Below are 22,810 nucleotides of genomic sequence, written 5' to 3' on the forward strand. Positions count from 1 at the left end.
TGTATTTCTAGGGTGCTAAGATTGTACATCTCACAAACACTTGCACTTACTTTTTCATATATCGTATTAAAAGAAATGTGTCTTTCTGCCCCCAGGTAGGATGAATATCCTTGGGGAAGAGAACTAAAGTTTATACAACTTTACATGGAAAGCACACAAAGGAAAAACTCAAATTTTAATTCCTCCAAATGCAGCGTATTTTTTTCCTTTTTCAGTTTTATTAGGTAGAATTATTAGTTTGTACATATACATTATATTGCATGTAAAACATATGTACAGTTTACTGCACACATTTGTAGTTTATATATATGTACTGATCATTGTTTCTAAGAAGAGATTAGAGCTTTAGTTTTTTAAACTTACATAGTTATCAAAGGAATAAAGCCAACCACAAAGAATCAACAGAATGTGGTAATCCAATCATAAAGGACAGTCAAATATGCTTATATTCAAGAAATATACTCAAGAAATCAATCATCTAGGTTATAAATAATAAGTAGTTCATTTGTGTCCTTTTGTTTGTTTGTTTTTTGTTTTTAGATTCCACATGTAAGTGATATCATACGGCATTTTTCTTTCTCTTTCCGGCCCACTTCCCTTAGAATACAAGATGTTCATAAGCTTTTGTGCCCTGATTTCCACAGGCTATAATACCTACTGAAAGAACAAATCCATTAAGAGAAGCTTCTCTCTCCAGTGATCGGGTGGCTGACAAAGGCAACCCCAAGTGCAGAGAGACAGAGGCCCCAACCAGACGAAGCAGCTGCACAGGCTCTGAAGGGGAGAAGGAAGCCCGGGGAGGGTGGGGTGTGAGCTGCAAGGGCCAAATCTAAAGGAAGAGGCTCAGTCTGGAGTAGCTAAACTTGGCCACCCTGGGTGACTTCTTCCAACTCACAAGGTGGTGAAATCACTTGGCTTGAGAACATTGTGTTTACATCACAGTTCTTTCAGGTGTCTAGCTGTGGGGAGAAAGCCAGTTCCCCGAAGGTCCCTGTTTCAGACCGTTTAATGTGTGCAGGCTCCTGCTGTGGGTCAAGTACAAAACCCTGGCGTCTGATTTTGGGAAGCTCCTTGGCAGTGAGGACACATGGTCATTTACACAACCAACTAGTCAACTGGCTGCGTTTCTCAACTTTCAGATCAAAGATCACTGGCTGTCACTACACATACAGGATCACAAAGTTACAAAACAAAGCAAAAGGAAAAATACGGTGTCACTGTATACTAGGAAAAGAAAACTACACTCACCTTCTCTTCTGAAGAAATGGTAAGTTTGTCACTTGAGATTAAGCTGCACACTTGCTCAATGCCGAGGTTGAGAAACTCCTCACTGAGCACGACGTCTGCAAAGTGCTGCTCTGTTTGGAGATTACAGAGAAAATCCATTAACACCAGCATTCCACTATTATCATTTTAAACTGCTTAAAAAAGAAGAGGCTTTTCTTAATCTAACCAATGAGTGAGAAAACCAAGTGTACTTCCTTAAGGCAAGAACTAGCAAGAGGAACCCAGACAACTCACCTGGGGAAGTGGTCTGTCCCTGAGTGACAAAGGGAAAGCACCTGCAGGAAGGCAGCCTTACTGTTCACGCAGCTGAATCACTTCTGTTTCATAAGGTGGTATTTTAGAGTTAAATATCTATTCCTTACATGGTCGTAGGACTATCAGTATTAAAATTTGTAAAACCTTTTGTTTACATAAATCAGATAAAGTACATTCACACACTTGACTTTATTAGGTAAAACAGAGAGCTTTAGAACATAATGGGATAAAGAGGGAAAGCTGCTTAATTTGAAAACTAAAGATTAAACTAAACAAAGAAATCTTAAACACTGGTCCATCTGAATATATGACCATCATTTAAAAAGAGCAGAACTAGTCTATAATATAGATAGTTCTGAATTCCATGTAAGCAGCTTTTTTAGGAATTAAGTTACACTGTTTTATACTCTCAACCCCTTTCCAGAAACCAGTGAAATTAGTAATTCTTAAAATACTTGGGGGAGGGGACTCTCTTTAATTTCACAAATATACCCAACTCCTCAAAGGTGGGGGAAGTGGGAGCTATTAGTATAATCCATGACTTTAAAACTTAAGAAAATATATATATATTTACAAAGTATCCTTTCCCGCAAGCCCAGCTGTCATTTTAAAGTGTGAGCTCACAAGGAAAGGTGGTGGTGGAATCCCAGCTCTGCCATGTGCTAGCCTGTAAACCCTTGGACAAGTTTTGTAATTTCTCTAAGCCTTGGTTTCCTCGTCTGTACATTAGGGTTAGGTAATAAAAATACCTTACCTAACAAGAGGTATTAAGGTATTAATGCTGTGAGGATTAAATAAATTGTTTACAAGCACCTAGATCTGTGCGTGGTAACGAGTGAGGATTCAGATCTTGCTCTTACTGTATTACAATCCCTGCAGTCTAAAGTAAAGACCTGCCAGAAGTTGTAGGTATTTTCTGGGTCTTTACAACTAACCAAATTCTAATAGTAATTTTTTTAAAAAGGCTTTTCTAAAATGAAATAAAAGATTCATTTCAAATACGTGTTTCAACACACCATAAAAAGGATTAGTCGGCTTCCCTTTCAGTGGACACAGGGCAGACCCATGCCCTCAAGGCTGGGGAGAGCAACAGGAGAATACTGGGAGCCGCAGCTGAGGGGCAGAGAGTCACAAGCAGATTCCACGTGGGAACTCGTGCCAGGGCAGGAAGCCTCAGCATGGACACTCTGAGATTTAAAACTTAAGCGGGGCTCAGTCATAGAAGGATCCTCACAATACAGTGAGATTTACATCTAGGAGGTTGACCCAGTTCCCACAGTAAATATCAGAGCAAAATCCCCTCTGGCTTTTGGAGTGAGGAGGAAAAATGAAATAATTTGAAATATCCAAAGTACTGTTCTTAACCATGCCTGCCCTCAGCAGAAGCTAGTTTTTCAGAGCGTAACTGACCCGAGGAAGGGAAACACCCAACTCCCGCCCACTCCAGCCATCCTGTCCCGCCTCGGGAGGGAGTGAGAAACCTGAGAAATACTTGTGAGGTTCCACAGTCCAGAGCCACAGGCTCACTAACAAACTGAGACCTAATCACAGGGCCACAGAAGGCTGCCCTCCCACACCTCACCACCACTGCATGAAAGGCCTGTTTACAGCAGTTCCTTTCACTGGTCTGGCTATCAAGAAAAAATTACAAGGCATTCCAAAAGGCAAAAACACAACTTGAAGAGACAGAGCAAGCATCAGAACCAGACATGGCCAGGATGCTGGATTTACCAGAGCGGAAATTTAAAACACAATTTAAAACAACTATGATAAATATACGAAGGGGGCCTAATGGGTAAAGTAGACAGCACGCAAGAACAGATGGGTAATATGAACAGAGGGATGGAACTTCTAAGAGAGAACCAAGAAGAAATGCTAGAGATCAGAAACACGGTGAGGAAAATGAAGAATGCCTTTGATGGGTTTATTAGTAGACTGGACACGACAGAGGAAAGAACCTGAGCTTGAGGATAATGGTGGATGCACGTCAGTATACACGGGTCAAAACCCACAGAATGTACAACACAGTGCACCCTAACATACACCAGGACTTCAGTTAATAATAACGTATCAGTCAGTACTGGCTCATTGTCTGTAACAAACGCACCACACTAAAGCAAGACGTTAATAGAAACCATAGGGAGAGGGACCATACAGGAAGAACTTGGCACTGCCCACCCCATTTGTCTATAAACCTACAAGTGCTCTAACAAATACATCAAGAGTATTAGTCCAAAAATGCACTATTGAAGAACAACATGAATGATTAATTTGTAACTGAATCTGTAATCAAAAGTCAAACTGGAAAAAAGTAAAATGGGTATTTGAAAAAATACCAACTAAAGGTTAAATTTAAATATACATTTTTAACATATACCTAGTCCTTATAATTTACTATTTTTATATTTCTTATAATTTATTAGTTTTAATTTATCTAGTTATTACAATATTACATCACAACAGTACTTTAAAACCTAGTGTAAATTTTAAATAGGGTTACAGATTTTAATAAATCACCATAATTAATTACAAGGGTCCTTTCTACATCTGAATATGATCCTACTATTTCCTCACCTCACACAACATTTACATAAAAAATATTTCAAAAGTCTTTACGTATAAAAAATAAGGAAAAACTTTTCTTCAGTGGCCGGATTTGCTTTTTAAAGAATGAACATAAGAAAAACATTAAAGAGATTCTTTATATTTGAAGTTCCCAAATATTAAGAGATAAATTCATTTTAGTGAAAATCTGGCAACAGTATATAAATTAAAAAATGTTTATGACAGCAACTTGGAAATTCAAAGATAAATACACAGTAGCTCCTGAACAAAAGACAAGTGCATACAAACCTCTTTTTCCTACTCATAAAATATTTTCACTTCCAAACATAGGTCTATAATGATTTTGCACCAAGCTTCTTTACAATTTTAAAATCTGAACCAAAGAGACTCCTAGCCTCCTCATACTTCTCATTGCAGGAAAAATCTCTAGTGGTAACAAACACAACAAAGAGAACATAACTTCTCTATATCATGACTGTATGAGTTACCCTAGACTCTGTCTCATCAATATGAAAAACAGACTTGCTAAAAAAGCAAATCTGGTGGTTTTTTTAAAAAAAATTAGCAATTACATTAATTTAGAAATAAGGACACTAGTAAACTCTATCTGAAGTCAAGTCTGGGCTCTCAATTCATTGAGTGCTCTTTACTAGTGATAAAGGGAAGTTAAGAGGGCACGGAATACAGTCAACTATTACAACTGTATGGTTGGCCCTCTCCTATCCGTGGCTGTGAAACCCAACTGTATTCATCCTCCAGCATTTTATACAGAGGACTTGCGCATCCGCGGATGCTGGTATCAGCGGGGCTCCTGGAACCAGTCCCCCAGGAATACACTGGAACAACTATACTGTCAAAACCATAACATAGCTGTTATTCAAACAAATGAACCCCATCCCCCTCACCAATTACCAAAACACTAGTCTAAACGAAAAGTGGAGAAAGAAGAAATGTTCAAAGAAAATGTCACTGCACACATATACAAATCTTTAAATAGTTCCAACCCTCACATACATTCTACTTTCTACCTGAACAACTTAGTGAAACCTCTCAGTGCTGGAATCTAATGTTCAGCCCTCCCTCTGTATTATATTTTCTTTGGAGAGGGCCTGGGAAATGCGTGGTGCATCACTAAACATGAAGGCATGTTTGGCATCAGTTGTAAATTAGTTCACTGTAAGGCCTGCCTTTCATCTATTTACAGCAACAGTACGAGCATTCAAATATTCTGCTGTGCTAACTGACAGCAGCTTGGTCGGACTGTTGCTGCAACACGCCCGATGCACCCAGATGCACCAGATGACCAGCTCAGTCACGGGAAGGCACTCCGGGGCACGAGTGATACTTTGAAATTTTTTGGTTGCACAAAGTTGTCCTGTGAATAATCTGAGCATTTTACTGCTCCTTCCCACTCAACCTGAAGACTCCACCCGCTTACCTACAGCAGCTCACACAGTGCATGTGGCCTGACTTCATCCCACAACCCAGCAGGGTTCATGACTACCCAGGGCCACTATCCTTGGCCCGACCCTCAATTCACTGTTTCCAGAATGTCTTCTGCTGTTTCAGTGTTCCGATGCCTCAGCCTGCGTCTCCTACTGTTTCTCAGCCCAGGCTTGCTCTGCATATGATCCTACCGACCTTAACACTTCAACCAGTTCACTTCGTATCAAACTAAAAACACTAAAGGTTGCCTATGTTAAAAGTGTATATATAATAGCATACATTAAACTTAAAACATATATTAAAAGTACCTATAACCAATTCTCTTGAACTAAAATAAAGTAACTCTTGTCATCTGAATGGGAAAAAGTTTAAGTCTATATATGTTAGAGGGAAAAATAAAATCCTGATGTCAAACTTGTAAGAGCAAAAGGAGCTTTACAAAGTTTTTACGGGAATATACAAAATCTAAACCACATTTATAAAGGGAAACTCCTGACCACCTCAGAAGGAAGATCTTTGTGTGAGGGGAGGTCACAAATTTTAGTCATCTAATGTGAGACACTGGCTACAGGGCAAGCCATTTCTCCAACACATATTTAAAAAGTATCATGGCCTCCGAACAATCCCTTTAATGAATCAGTAAAATTTTACATGTGTTTTCAAAAACATTAAAATAACATGAACTCTGGCATGACTGACAGCGGCAAATCTCAATTTTAAGATTCCTACACACGTATTCAAATTTCTAGGTACCAAAAGCAATTGAAAACATGTTTGGATAGAAATTGGTTCACAGGGACTCCGTGGGAAGACAAGAAGGTCAGTGCTGCCCATCTGTCATTTTATATGTTCTCGATATAAATCATTATTTGTCTCTCTGATGCTTAGTTCCTCTTGTTAAATGCTCTCATATTACCACTGCTGCCAATAAAAATGACATGATATGAACATTTCTTCCTTGGCCTCAAGCCACAAAACCATGAAGGACAAAATTAAAAACAAAACAAAAAAACAAAACAAAACAAAACAAAACCCTACTAAATGAAACAGTGTACTATTTCATACTGCTGGCAGGAATATAAATAAATCAGTACAAGCTCTCCAGAGAGCAATACTGAAATCATCCTACAAGTGCACCTGACCACTTATTAAAGAGCACACTGACCGCAGCACTGTTTTTAATAACTGCAAAAAAAAAAAAGAGTTCGCCAGTTGAAATTAGTTAAAACAGTACAACTATACAATGGAATAGTCTGCATCTATAAAAAAGAACAAGAAAGCTCATGCTGTGAAAACAGCTTCAGGAAATACTGTCAATTTGAGAGAAAAAGGGCACAGAACAGAGTATACAGCACGTTGGCTACCTTTTGTGTAAGAAAAGGGAAGGATAATGTAACAGGGAAGAACAAATCTGACTCCATATTTGACTGTTCCTTTCGCTCTGACCTTGTGCTCTGTTGTCTGTGCTTCGTCATGCTGGTTCTGCACATTTTGTAAAAGAACACTGCCTACAGCCTTGAAATATATAAAACAGCCCATTCTCAAGGCCCTGACCTTTAAGAGTATAATGCTTTCCAATGCACAGAGAGATTAAAAGTTGCAGAACAGAGAATAACATTTGTCTTGTTCGAGGTTTGCAGAGGCACGATGACCTGACATAGGTGGACAGCTGCAAGGACAAAGGATTCTGGATTCCTATACCAAGAATTCTGCAACAACCAACCACAACCCCTCTCCTTCTTAGTATAAAAGGAGACTGAATTCTGACTTGGATAAGGTTCTCCAGGATGTTCATTAGTCTGCCCTCTTCTCTGCCTGCTGACTTTTTGAATAAAGTTGCTATTCCTTGCCACCTCGTCTCCCGATTTATTGGCCTGTCGGGCCGTAAGAAGAACAAGTTTGGATTCGGTAACAATAACACTATAGATTCATGCACACTGGAAAGCTATAAAAGGAACTAATAAAAACAATTACCTATAGAAGAGGGTATACTTAAGGAAGAGGGAAGTAAGACAGGCATGGAAACAAATTTTTTCAGTGGATAGCTTTGTACGTTGTATTGTTATGTGAACCATGTGAACCAATTATCTAGCCTCCCCAACCCCCCAAACCCAAAACATAAAAACCAAAAACTAACACTAGTGATTACCTTTGCAGAGGGTGAGGGGGGATGAAGGACAAGGGAAAAAGGGAGACTTTTTCAATGTACACCTTTCAATACACTTGTGTATACAGTCAAATGATCTTTGATAAGGTTGCCACTTGAAGAGGAAAGAACAGTGTCTTCAAAAAATTATGCTGGGAAACTGGATACTCACGTGCAAAAAATTGAAGGTGGGCTCTGATCTCATACTTACACAAAAATTAATCCAAAAGGGATTATAGGCCTAAACCTAAGACCCTAAACTATAAAACTCTGGAAGAAAACACGAGGGAAAAACTTCATGATGTTTGACTTGGCAATTTTTCTTATGTCTTATATATGACACCAAAAGCATAGGCAACCAAAGCAAAAACAAAATGAGACTACACCAAACTTAAAAATTTTGTATATCAAAGGATCCAGTCAACAGAGTGAAAAAGCAGCCTACAGGAATAGGAGAAAATGACTTGCAGATCACATATCTGATAAGGTGTTAATATCAAAAATATAAAAATAACTCCTACAACTAAACAGCAAAAAAACCAATCCAATTAAAAAAATGGGTAGAGGATCTGCATATACATTTTTCCAAAGAAGACATACAAATGGCCAACAGGCATATGAAAAGATGCTCAACATCACTAATCATCAGAGAAAATGCAAATCAAAACCACAGTGAGAGATCACCTGACAACGGTCAGAATGGCTATCATCACAAAGACAAGAGATTGATGAGGATGGAGAAAAACTGGACCCTTGTGCACTGTTGGTGGGAATGTAAACTGGAGCAGCCACTATGGAAAACAGTATGGAAGTCCCTCAAAAAAGTAAAAATAAAACAGCAATCCCACTTCTGGTATATATTTGAAGGAAATGAAATCAAATCTTGAAGAGATATCTGTATGTTTGTGTTCACTGCAGCATTATTCACAATAGCCAAGATGCAGAAACAACCTGTGTCAACAAATGAATGAAAAAAGATGTGACAACATACACACCCCCACACCCACAACGGGAAAAAAAAATTGTACCATTTGTAACAACATGAACAAAACTTGAGGACATTATACTAAGTGAAATAAGTCAGATAAAGACAAATACTATGTGATATCACTTACATGTGAAATTTAAAACAGCCAAAATCGTAGAAACAGAGAGTAGAGTGTGGCAGTTACCAGGGCTTGGAGGGGTTAGGAAAATAGGGATACGTAGGTAAGAGGGCACAACCTTCCAGTTGTAAGATGAGTAAGCTCTGGGCATCTAACCTACTGTGTGGTGATTACCATTAACGATAACACATTACACAGTTGAAAGTTGCTAGGAGAGTCAATTTGAAATGTTCTCAACACAAAAAAGGAATAGTAATTATGCTTTGTTACTGTGTTACACGAGTTCACTATGTATTTTAGATATTAACCCCTCACTAGATATACAATTTGTGAATTTTTTTCCCATTTTGTAGGTTGCCTTTTCGTTTTGGTGATTATTTCTTTCATTGTGCAGAAGCTTTTTAGTTTCATGTAGTCCTACTTACTAATTTTTGCTCCTGTTACTTGTGCTTCTGGTGTTATATCTGAAAAATCATTGCCAAGACTAATGTCAAAGAACTTACTCCCTGTTTCCATTTAGGAGTTTTACAGTTTCAGGTTTTATGTATAATTCCCTATTCTATTTGAGTTAATTTTTGTTAAGTGTTATAGGATAGAGGTCTAATTTCATTCTTCTGCATGTGGTTATCCAGCTTTTCAACACCATCTACCAAAGAGATGTACTTCCCTCATTGAATACTCTCGAATACTTTGCCAAATATTAGTTGGTCATATATGCAAGGGGTTATTACTGGGCTCTCAATTTGTCCCACTGGTCTATGTGTCTGTATTTATGCCAGCAGCACCCTGCTTTGATTATCATACCTTTGTTTGAAATCAGAAGTGTGTGATGCCATCTTCTTTCTCAAGAATTGTTTTGGCTATTTGGGGTCTTTTGTGGTTCCATTAAGCCTTTAGGATTTTTTTTTTCTATTTCTGTGAAAAATACCATTGGAATTTTGAGAGAGACTGCATTAAGCCTACAGATGGCTTTGGACAGTATGGACATTTTAACAATATTAATTCTTCCAACCCATCAACACAAGGTATCTTTCCATTTATTTGTGTCTTTTTCAGTTTCCTTCATCTAAGTCTTACAGTTTTCAACATACAGCTCTTTCACCTCCTTAGAGAAATCTGTTCCTAAGTATTTTATTATTTTTGATGCTATTGTGTATGGCACTTTTATTTCTGTTTCATATATTTCATTGTTAGTGTATACAAATTCAGCTGATTTGTGTGCTGATTTTGTATCATGCAACTGAATTTGTTGATCAGTTCCAACTATTTTTTTTGGTGGAGATCATATCATATAAGATCATATTATATGCAAATAAATAATTTTACTTCTTCCTTTCTGACTGGATGCCTTTTCTTTCTTTCTCTTGCCTAACTGCTATGGCTAAGACTTCCAGTACCTTGCTGAATAGGAGTGTTAAGGACAGTCACCCTTGTTTTGTTCCGGACCGTAGAGGAAAAGCTTTCAACTTTTCACTACTGAGTATGGTATCAGGTATGGGCTTGTCACACATGGACATTATTATGTCGAAGGCATGTTCCTTCTATACCCAATTTGCTGAGAGCTTTTCTCATGAAAGGATCCTGTATTTTTTGTCAAATGCTTTTTTCTGCATCGACTGAGATGACCGTATGATTTTTATCTTTCATTCTATTAAGTAGTGTACCACATTTATTGATTTGCAGATATTGAACCATTTTTTAATTCTGCGGATAAATCCCACTTGACCATGGTGTATGATTCCTTTTAAGTGCTGCTAAATTCAGTTTGCTAACATCTGATTGAAAATTTTGTGTCTATACTCATCAGCGATATTGGCCTGTAGTTTTCTTGTAATTTCCTTTGTTGGCTTTGGTATCAAGGTAATGCTAGCCTTGTAAAATGAATCTGAGAGTCCTCCCTCCTCTTCAATGTTTCAGAAGAGTTGAAGAAGGATTAGTGTTATTTCTTCTTTAAATATTTGATAGAATTCACCAGTGAAGTCATCGGGTCCTGAACTTTGCTTTGTTAGGAAGTTTTTGATTACTGATTCAATCTCCTTATTTGTTATTGGTCTGTTCAGATTTTCTGGTTCAGCCTTGGTAACTTACATGTTTCAAAGAATTTATCCATTTCTTCTAGGTTATGTTGACATATGTGTCTCTTATACTCCTCTGAACTTCTGTGGTATAAAAGCTGTAATGTCTCCTCTTCCAATACTGATTTTATTCACTTGAGTCTTCTTTTGCCTCTAAGTCTAGCTAAAGGTTTGTCAGTTCTGTTTATCCTTAAAAAAAAAACAAAGGCCCTTAGTTTCATTTACCTTTTTGCTATTGTTTTTCTTGTCTCTATTTAATTTATTTCTGTTCTGATCTTTATTATTTCCTTCCTTCTGTTATCATTGGGTTTAGCTTGTTTTTTTTTTTTTTTCCTAGTTCCTTGATGTATAAAATTAGGTTGTTTGAGATCTTTTTTCTTAATATAGGCATTTATCTGTTAACTTCCCTCTTAGAACTGCTTTTGCAGAATCTCATAGGTTTTAGTATGGTATCTTTTCATTTTTGTTTGTTTCAAGCTATTTTTAAATTTCGTTTTTGATTTCTTTGACACAATGGTTGTTCAGGACTGTGTTTAGTTTCCACATGTTTGTGAATTTTTCAATTGCCTCCTGTTACTGATTTCTAGTATTATACCATTGTGGTTAGAAAAAAATACTTGGTATGATTTTAATTTTCTTAAATTTGTTAAGACTTGTTTTATAAGCTATCACACGGTCTATCCTGGTGAATGCTGTGTGTGTGCTTGAGAAGAGTGTGTATCCTGCTGCTGTTGGATGGAATGTTCTGAATATGTCTGTTAGGTCCATTTGGTCTAGAGTGCAGTTTAAATCTAACGTTTCCTTGTTGATATTCTGTCTGGATGATCTATCCATTGTTGAAGGTGGAGTACTAAAGTCCTCTATGATTATTTTATTGTTGTCTGTTTCTCCCTCCAGATCTGCTAGTATTTCTTAATATATTCAGGTGCTCCCATGTTGGGTGCATATATATTTATGACTGTTATCTCTTCTTGACAAATTGAACCCTTTATCATTATATAATGACCTTCTCTGTCTCTAGTTACCATTTCTGGCTTAACATCCATTTTGTCTGACATCAGTATAGCTACCCCTGCACTCTTGGTTTCCACTTGCATAGAATATCTTTTCCAACTTTTACGTTGAGCCCATGTGTGCTCTTAAAGCTGAAGTGAGGCATCCTACAGCTGGGTCTTGTATTTTGTTTTTCTGTTTTTAAATCCGTCCAACCACTCCATGCCTTTTAATTGAAGAATTCAATCCATTTACATTTAGCGTTAATTGTTCATAGGTAAGACCTTACTAATTCCATCTTATAGTTTTCTGGCTGTTTTTGCAGTTCCCTTGTTCCTTTCTTCCTCTCTTGCTGTCTTCCTTAGCAAGGTGAAAATTCTCTGTAGTAGTGTGCTCTGATTCCCTTCTTTTCATCTTTTGTGTATCTACTGTAGGTTTTTGCTTTGTAGTTACCATGAGGCTTACATAAAACATCTTATAGATATAAGTCTATTTTATGCCGATAACAACTTAGCTTTAATCACACACAAAAACTCGACCCTTTTACTTCCCCCAACCTTTTACGGTTTTTGATGTACAATAATTTAACTCTTTTTACAGTGTGCATTCATTAACAAACTATTGTAGCTATTTTTTTTTTTTTTTGCTTAGGAATATTTTTTATTATGGAAGTATAGTCGGTTTACAATGTTGTGTTAGTTTCTTGTGTACAGCACGGTGATTTGGTTATATATATAGATATGCCTTTTCATACTCTTTTTCATTATAGGCTATTACAAGGTATTGAATAGAGTTTCCTGTGCTGTACAGCAGGACCTTGTTGTTTATCTGTTATATATATATATATAGTAGTTAGTATCTGCAAATCCTGATAAAAATAATTTTTGACTGAACATAGCAAAAGATGTTTTGGAATATAATCTTGGTTTAGTCGGAGAGCAGCACTGCTTTAAGAAAGCCAACAAGATAGCGCAGACCGCACCCTACCCATCACCCAGGCAGCGTCCCCGCCTCCCCAGTCACACAGAATCGGGTTTGTATCCAAACTCGATGGCTTAGTTGTTTGGTGCAACACGATTATTTAGGTTCAATTTTGAGTTTCTTTCTTTCTTTTAAAAAATCCTTCCCTGTTGGTATCTAGGGTTGAATCTGGACGTGTGAGCAACTCAATGTTGAGTAAGACTGGGTTTACACTTGGTTCAGGGCCTGGTGCACAGCGATGATAAGTATTTGTTTCTCCTCTTTCTTTTCAGGACTTGACGTGTCTGCTTAATGTGCCACTGTTGATATTTGCAAAATTTCTGGACTAACCACGAGAGAGTGATGTCAGTGTGATGGGACAAATCCTCATTTGTTTAAAAAAAAAAAAAAGAATTCTCCCCAAGTGCCATAATGGGTATTGTAGCTATTTTCAATACTCTTGTCCTTTAATCTTATATCATCACTTTGGAGTATTAGAGTATTCTTAATTTTTATTATTACTTACCTTTACCAGTGTGATGTATATTTTCATACATTTTTATGTTACTAATTCACAACCTTTGATTTCAGCTTGAAGAAATCCTTTCAGCATTTCTTTTACGGCAGAACTCTCTCAGTCTCTGTGTCTGGGAAAGTATTTCTCCTTTGTTTCTGAACCACAGGCAGAGGAGCATCTCTCCTGGCCCTAAGCTGTGCCATCATGTGGCAGGGGTGATGCAGGTGAAGTGCAAACTGCTCCTCTCACACTCTAGTGCATCCATTGTTCTTGCTCCAGTGGAATGCTAAATCTTCTTCTCTGGAAACCCGGATTTCCACAAAGGCTCTCTCATCTGTGGAGGACTGTCTAGGTCAGTGTTCTCCAGGGGCTCCCAGACTGCAGCTAAGAGGGGCTGGAACTGGTTCACAGGTCCCATCAGGGTCCACAGTCAAGACCAACATCTGCCTGCCTACTGCCCAATGCATAGTGAGCAAGTTTCCTTCCGGATCCCTTAGGGTATGGTACTGGATCCCAGAGCTCCCACAAAGGCACTTTTGTTTGCCGACAGATAAGGAATATTTGTTGCATGGGGAGGGAAGGCAAGAATGAGGGGTGTCTTATGCCCATGACCCAAAAATGTGAAAACGCTAGTGATCGACACTTTTAAAACAAAGGGAAAAAATAACAAATATATCACCAAAGTAGGCCTATCAAGGTCTGTCCCCAATGAGGAAGTTAAGTATTACTACAGAGAGTCAATGCATTTTATTGTCTTGACTTCAGTGAACAAACAACTGCTATCCTCCCCAAGCTGGGCCACTGCCCTACCTTTCTGGTCTTCACACGGAAGTTCTTTATGACAGATCTTAATACTGAAGCCTCTATGTGCTGCTGCATTCACGTCTTTATGTGTTGTAACAGCCTCTGGCCTGCTTTCTCTTGAAATTGTTCTTTGAAAGTCCTTTTCTTGGGATTAGTATTTCTAAACCCCTATGCAGTATTTAATCCTAAAGACACTCTCTCCTAGCTTGGATTTAATACTTTTTCTGCCTTTCTAACTACTCAGTCTGTCTCTGTCAGCTCCCTAAAACTAGGTATTGCCTATGGATCTGACTGCCTTGGGTCCTCCTTTCATTTTCTGCTTGTTCTCCTTTACCATTTAATACACGTTTCTGTGTCCATAGTTATTGTCAACTATCATCCCAGTATAGTTGTTCCCATCCTCAACTTCTCTCCCAAATCCCAGTAACTGAATTTCCAGCTATCTGCCAGTCTCCATATAATCTCTCTAACCATCTTCTTTTAAACAGTCACCCCCACACCATACACCCAGTAACACATACAAGCAGACCTCTAAAACTCACATTATTCATTGTTTTAGGCCACTAACTTTGCCTGTTTTGAGCTCTGTGGTCTGGACTTTATAATCATCATGCATCTTTATGTTGATGACTTTGCTTCACTTCTTGGCTTAATACTCGACAAAGATTCTCTGGCTGAGTCTGCTGATTATCTCCTCAAAACAAATCAAGATCTTCTACTGGCCAAGTTGTCTTTGGCTGCTGCTCATAATCTTGCCCAGGATCTCTAAACTGATACTGTATTTCACTGCTGGTTCCTCCTTAAGCAATCAAGACTAAGATCCACCTACACTTTCCTCCATACACCTGCCTGACCTCCCATGTTTTTCTGGGTCACAGTGGCTCTATTATCCACAATGATTCCAAGGCTAAATAAAGTCTCAGTCACAGATGATTCCTCACTCCCTCTGTCTCCTTTTTTTATTGTGGTAAAAACGTAAGATAATTTACCACATTAACCACTTTGAAGTATATTGCTTAGTAGTGTTAAGTATGCGCACATTGTAAAATCTAAAACTCTACACCCATGAAACAATGCCCCTTTTCCTCCTCCTCCTCCATCTCTTCTCTTTAAACCCTAAAACGAATTGTTTCAGAAATCCTGGGAATCTTTCTCAGTAGTGCCATAGAAATTGTAAGATTTAGTGCTGTTAAGAGATCTGAAAGGTCACCTGACCACAAATTTCCTGTGTAAGAGTAACCTCCAAAATGTTTTTTTTTAAAGGGGTTTAGTGTATTCTTTTATTTAACTCCAAAATGTTGACTACAGTTTGCACACATCAGCAGAGAGCAAATCAGTCATATCACCCTTGAACTACTTATAACCCACCACAGAACAACATTAATCTTTCTCTTATGAAATTCCTTCAGACTTTTACAGAGAGCATTATATTCTCCAGAATTTTCCTTCCAAGGTTTATAAATTCCTAAGCCTTTTGACCACTCCTTGTACAACATAGTTTGGGGTCTTCAACATCATCCTGGCTCTGAATTCAGCACTTCAGTTCATCAATCCCTCTCAAAACATGTAACTGAAAATGAAGTCAATTTCATAGATACGGTCTGACCTGGGCAGAGCAGAGTGAGATAATTACCTGTTCTGATCATCTTTCTAGACACAATTACATTATTGATTGCTATTGAATCTACTATCAATGAAAGCTATAACATCTTTGGATTGGTTTGGCCAATATAAGCCTAATACTTGTCATGGACCTAAGACAAGAAATTCTTTCTTTTCACTGAATGACTTCGTATTCAGATGACTGTATCTCAGTGAGGTACAGTAAAAATCAGCAGCTACTGTACACTGCCAAGAAATATGCACACACTAAAATGTACCTACAAAGTTTTACCTAAAATATAATGCTAAAGGGCAGGTCACCTTGGAGTCCAGTCTGTTCCCCATACTCATATCCAGGCCTAGTTCCCTGATCCACTACCTCCTCTCCATCTTCACTACTCTAGTCCTCACTCTTCCCAGCCTCAACTACTCTTTCCAGTCCTCTTGCCAGCACAGTAACAGATTATTCTTTTTTGTAGCACAGAGCCTATACTGTGGCATTAATGATTTGCTTCTACTAGTTTACTCTGCTACTGTGTAAAGCCAACCTAATTATGCCAGCATTTGATAATCAGTTCCTTTCTCTCTGAACAACTGCCATAACTGCAGTGGAGAGTGAGTCCCAGTAGTATAAACCACACCATGAATATGCAAGATACATTAAACACACATACTGTACATGTATAATGTACATATGCATTCTTCCTTATATATAGGGAATCTCTTCACTCTAGAGCAGCTGGAAGAGGGAACGGCTCAAGTGGCAGAGCACATGCTTAGCAAGCATGAGGTCCTGGGTTCAGTCCCCAGTACCTCCTCCAAAAATAATAAATAAAAAAACCTAACTTTCTAGAGCAGTTGAACTTTCCTGTTGGCTTCCCTCCTGCAAGTAAAATAAGTTTATCAAGAAATGAAAGACGGTCCCTAGGATTTGTCACACTAGGTCTGTAAGGGCTCAGGTCCCTCGACCCAAATTAAGTCCAACGAAATCAACAACACAAGTCCAAAGTTCTGTTTGTTTCGTGTCCTGTGATAAGGTACAAAGTATCCTTTATATCTGATTTCTAAACAGCAAGCACCTTTTTGATCAAGATTAAATGCCCTGAGGGATGGCCATAATTCTTCTATACTCTGTCTACTGCAGAATCCCATCTGAGGAGTCAGGTTAAGTGTATGGGCAACAACAGTACTTTAGACCCACAAACAGCTTATCCCTGAGAGAAAAAGTGTTTGGGAGAAAATAAAAATATCTCTAGTCTTCATTTTCATAATAAAATGTTACACTAGATAACTGCTAAGGTTCCCAATTAGTGCTAACACTCTGTTCTTTCATTCTGAATACTATTAGACTCTAGGAGAAAAAATTCATATTTATGTGTCCCAACAGTTTCATTTATACTGACAGTTTGGTGAAACCTTAAAGCGCTAACTCATTCATCTCAGCTAGAAAAACTGTCAACAAAGCAGAAAAGAGAGATTGCATGTAGTTTACCAGGACATAAATGAGGACCATTATGAGTTTAAGAATATCAAAATGATTAATTCTTTTAAGAAGTGTCACTTCAGTCTGCATGAATTCAGTTAAGAAGTGGTATATATCACATGCTTTCACAATTCTCCAAAGGAAGAATCTTCTATATCAGTAAATTAACACTGCAATAGGAGAGAGAGAAGCAAGACGGCGAAGTAGAAGGACGCTTGTAACTCACCTTCTCCCACAAATACACCAAAACTCACATCTACGGACCCACTCAGCCAACCAGAGCACCTGCCAAACTCCAACAGAACATTGCCCTCCTCGAAAGACAAAGACGCCAAAAATCTGGTATGAGAAAAGGAAAAAAGAAAGAAGAAAAAGCAAAACAGTGTGGGACCAGTCCCGCGGGGCGGGAGCGGCAAAGGAGGAATAGCGCTCATTCGCTGGGTCTCCCCAATCCAACGGAGAGGCCAACAGGACGGAGGGGGGCCTCCGAGGCTCAGATCTGCCCCACGCACCCCTTGACTGACTAAACTAAGTTAAACAGGCACAGAGGGTCCCTGCGACACCCAGCCTGGGATGCGAGCCAGCAGCTGGGGCCGGGACAGGCTACCTAAGCTGAGCGGAGGACTGGGGTGGCTGCACTGGGGCAGCCCCGGGGGACTGCAGGGGGCTGCGCGGCATGGCTGGGAGGGGATACGGGAGCAGAACAACCTTGGTCCTCCATAAATTGTGAAAAAAGCAAAGCAACAAGGCTGGTGTGCCCTGAGGGGAAGGGAGCCGCAGCCTTTGTCTCCTCAGACCGGTGGCGCCATTACTGGCACTTCTTGCGAGAAGAGAGGTGGGGCGCAGCCACAGCCGCCATCTCCTCCTGTGCGCAGTGCCCGGGTGGGGGCGAGGCCAAGAGCTGAATCCGCACCCGGGGGCTCTGCAACCTCCTAGGCAGGACTGAGACTTGTTTACAGCCTGAGGCAGATAGAATCTTTCTGCCCTGGCACCTCAGGGAACTCGCGCCGCCAAGACAAACAAGGAGCTGAGATTTGGCACAGAGCAGGGGCGGGGCTGTTCTGCGGTCTTCCCTGAGCCCGCCTATGGAGCGCCGACCCGAGGCGGAACGTGCAGCTGCAGAGCAGTGGAGCGACCTGCACCTGGAGAGGGTGGGCGGCCACCCGCCTTCCTGGCAGGAACGCAGCACCTGACCACCGTGCTGGGAGGGGGCGCGATCCGCCCACCTGCCTCGCCCAAGCGCAGCATCTGACTGCAGCATCGGGAGGGGGAGTGAGCCACCCGCCCACTGGCCACAGTGCCAGAGAGATATGAGCAATATGAAGGAGCAGAAGAACCACTCCCAATTAAAAGATCAAGAGAAATCCCCTGGAAGCATGATCAAGGAAATAGACATCGATGGCCTACTAGATCAAGATTTCAAAAAAGGAGTGATCAAAGTACTGAAGGAACTAAAAGAAATAGTGTTTAGAGATATAAAATATGTCAAAAATGAAATAGAAGCTATAAAGAAGAGCCAAATAGAATTATTAAACTCCTTTGCTGAGATGAAAGCTGACCAGATAATGCAGAGGAACGAATAAGTGACCTAGAAGACAGGATAACAGAAAGCACCCAATCAGAACAGCTGAGAGAAAAACAAATAAAAAAACAATATAAGGGACCTATGGGATAATATAAAGCGTGCCAATCGATGCATAATAGGGATTCCAGAAGGGGAAGAAAGAACAAAGGGGACTGAAAAGGTATTTGAAGAAATCATGACTGAAAACGTCCCAAACCTAAAGAAGGAATCAGATATCCAAGTACAGGAGGCTCAGAGGGTCCCAAACAGGAAGAACCCAAACAGACCCACACCAAAACATATCATAATCAAGATGGCCAGAGTCAAAGATAAAGAAATGATCCTAAAGGCAGCAAGAGGAAAACAAAGAGTTACAAGAGAACCCCAATAAGGCTTTCAGCTGATTTCTCTACACAAACACTACAGGCCAGAAGGGAGTGGCAAGATATATTCAAAGTCCTGAATGAAAAAAAGATGCAACCTAGGATACTCTATCCAGCAAGGCTATCCTTTAGAATAGGAAAGATAAAGAATTTCACAGACAAGCAAAAACTAAAAGAGTTTAGCAACACTAAATCCATGCTAAAAGAAATATTCACAGGTCTACTCTAAATAGAAAAGAAGCAGGATGCTACAAAAATGAGAAACTCATAACTGCAAAGGAGGTAACTACCATGAATTACAAAAAGAATAAACACAAAATTGTAAAAGAAGACATCTAAATCATTAAGAGTGAGAGAGGGAAGCAAGGAAAGCCACTATGGAAAACAGTATGGAGATTCCTCAAAAGACTAGGAATAGACTTACCATAGGACCCGGGAATCCCGCTCCTGGGCATATACCCAGAAGGAACCCTACCTCAAAATGACGCCTGCACCCCAATGTTCATAGCAGCACTATTTACAAGAGCCAAGACATGGAAACAGTCTAAATGTCCATCAATAGATGACTGGATAAAGAAGAGGTGGTATATTTATACAATGGAATACTATTCAGCCACAAAAACCAACAACATAATGCCATTTGCAGCCACATGGATGCTCCTGGAGAATGTCACTCTAAGTGAAGTAAGCCAGAAGGAGAAAGAAAAATACCATATGAGATCACTCATATGTGGAATCTAAAAGATAAATAAATAAATAAATACAAAACAGAAACAGATTCATAGACATAGAATACAGACTTGTGGTTGTCAAGGGGGCGGGGGTGGGAAGGGACAGACTGGGATTATAAAATGTAGAACAGACAAACAAGATTATACTGTATAGCACAGGGAAATATATACAAGATCTTGTGGTAGGTCACAGAGAAAAAAAAAGTGACAATGAATATATGCATGTTCATGTATAACTGGAAAACTGTGTTCTACACTGGAATTTGCCACAGCATTGTAAAATGAAAAAAAAAAAAACATTGCAATAGACCCTTGAGTTTTCAGCATTGGTCCTTAGTATGCATATCATAAAGTCAAGGCTGTGACACCATTATTAAAACCACGCTCTCAACTTTCTTTCAAGGCAGCTTTCAAAATCATGAACTCATTTTTACAGATTCTTACCCCAAGCAGTGATTCCTAGCCTTAATCACAGAAGGATGGGCACATGATTGAGGTAAATTGACTGCAGAAGACAGAGGTATGGGACCAGCTTTCACAGAGAATAAGGAATACTCTGGATATACTAAGTTTGGGTGTGAATTGACTATTACTGGCCTATAAATTCCTTGTAAGCAGGGGTTAAATCGTATTGAACCTGTTATCACCCACAGCAGTTTCAGGAATACCACGCACATAAAGAGAGTAGCTTTAAAAGGACTGACCACTGGGTCTAAGCTGAGCAGCCAAGAGATGACAGGGAGAACTGGGACCAGAGCACAGATTTATGAAGAAATACAAGAGCATGAGAAGGCAGGAATATGGAAAGCACAAAGGCTGAGACCTTGGAGTTCCAAATACCAACAAAGTTCCACATGCCCTAGAGCTGTGCTCTAAAATGGCAAATGGGAAGAGAAGACAATGGTCATAGGAGGTAGGAAGAGGGAATCTCACGGGAGCCAACAGTACAGATTTTGAAGTTGCTGATGGCAAGAGAAACAAAGTAAATAGACAATCTAGCTGTCAGACTGAAGCATGCCTGGAAGCCTAGAGAGACACTGGGCTGCAGAGAATGCTGCAGACTGCCAGCCAGTGCAGAACCAGGGATGGTGACAGTGACGGAACAGCAGCCTGCAAGTCTACGCTTCTACCTACCTTCCTGGTGAGTCGGGGGGTGGGCGGCTGCACCTTAAAGAAGTTTGTCCCCAACATGCAAAAGCAAAGTGGGGACACACATGAAAAGAGTTGGGCACATAAAAATGTTTGATCATTGTACAAGCATAATGGGAAGGCTAAAAGCAGGGCAGTCTGGGGTGCCTGGACAGGCCTAGGGTGTTTTAGCAGACAGCAGGGTTAAGAGCAAGAAGAGAACAGGAAATAAACTGGAAGCATGTCAGTGACTGGAGAAAAGGACTTCTTCACAGGCAGCCCTGTTCCTGAGAAACGCCAAGTGTTTATCAAGCCTGGAGCTTCCGCTAGAGCACTGCTTTGAAAATGATACTAAAAATTTCCCCGAAGGCTAGTCAGAACAGATATTAAGTAGTTTCACAAATGTTTAGTATGGGGAGTGGTGAGGTGAATGACTAAGAATCTGAGACTTAATGTTTTCCTAAATTTGTTGGACATTCTTCTAATTCAACCACTGGCAACTTCTGTTCATCAACCAGGAAGGTTAACATTACATTCATATTTCAAATTAAAGTCTAACTTCCAAAAGAATCTTTTGCTGGGACTATAAAAATGCATCTAAATCGGTAAGTTCAGTCTTTTTCTCCTCTGCATTTTCAGGCCAGCAAAAATGCTCAAAACAGAGGTCTTAATGATTTGGGAAATGAGTAAAAAATGGACACCACTCAAAACACATGACAAGTAGGAGTCCACAAACCTGCATTCGCCAAAGAAGTCCACACACTTGGAGTAGGTGTGAAAATTTTCCTTTTTAGGTATGAAAAAATAATTTCATACAGCTTTCTAGCTAATAAAAAAATTATTCAAGAGCGTAACAAAGGCTGACTACAGTCCAGAGCACCAGGCTTCAACACTCAAGTCACCTGGCCTCATGGCCCTTGACTATCTCTGGTTTGAGGCTGCTCATGACACACTGGAAAAGCAGTGCAGGCCAGAGTGACAGGCCGTGACTGAAGCCACGGGAGGGGCCACCAGGACGGGGAGCACAGACCCCATACCTCCTACCCTCCCCACTTGGTATCCCACGTTTTTACTTTTTCTAAAGATGTTGCTATTATAAAAATTAAGCGCGAGTTCACAGAAGAGATTTCCATGGAACATCTTAATTCTTTCACTACACCTGTACAATTTAACTTAGTTATAATGAACACTAGAGAGCTCACCTCCAATCTACAAGAGAAAGGAGTGAAGCAGGTCTCACGTCCAGAATCTCTGGTGCGTTTTCAGAGGAGGAGTGCCCCTGTCTCTGAAGCAGTCCCACCTCAGATCAGAAAGTACCCTGAGGTCTTGAAACTCTCCTCCCTTTTCCATCTTCTCTCTCCCTCAGCCCTTTCTCCTCCCCCTTTCCGTGTACGCACGTATGTATGTATGTATGTACGTACGTATGTACCTACGAACTCTACTATTGCCCCTTATTTCTTCCTTTCCTTCTTTCTTGCCTAGACAGGCCTGTAACAGGCCCAACTTAGCCCACTGCCTCAGACAGGGAAGAGAAAAAATAAGACATTTTAAAGAAAATAAGAAAAATGTCTTATTACCTCTATTACCGCTTTTCTGGGAGCAACTTCACTCTCCTAGTTTTATTCACACGCTCTACAATTTGAACTTGAAAATAATTTAGAAGTTTGGGTAGGCTTTCTGGACACAAAAGTGCTTGAATTGTAAAAATAAAAGAGGGAAGGACTGAAAAACAATTATTTCTTATGGCAGAAAAAGAGAATTCTAG

General features: G+C 39.7%; 1 protein-coding gene across 3 annotated transcripts in view; it reads right to left on the reverse strand.

Annotated features, from left to right (window-relative positions):
* The window catches only part of KLHL2 (kelch like family member 2), a 113,519-nt gene that overhangs the window by 24,205 nt on the left and 66,504 nt on the right, over positions 1 to 22,810 (reverse strand). For all 3 annotated transcript variants that reach the window (XM_032465504.1, XM_032465514.1, XM_032465509.1), the window contains one exon: positions 1,249 to 1,358. In XM_032465504.1, the coding sequence (XP_032321395.1) occupies positions 1,249 to 1,358 (110 nt within the window). The remainder of the gene's footprint in view (positions 1 to 1,248; positions 1,359 to 22,810) is intronic.

This window comes from Camelus ferus, chromosome 2 (genome assembly GCF_009834535.1).
Source record: "Camelus ferus isolate YT-003-E chromosome 2, BCGSAC_Cfer_1.0, whole genome shotgun sequence".
In the NCBI taxonomy this organism is placed as follows: domain Eukaryota; kingdom Metazoa; phylum Chordata; class Mammalia; order Artiodactyla; family Camelidae; genus Camelus; species Camelus ferus.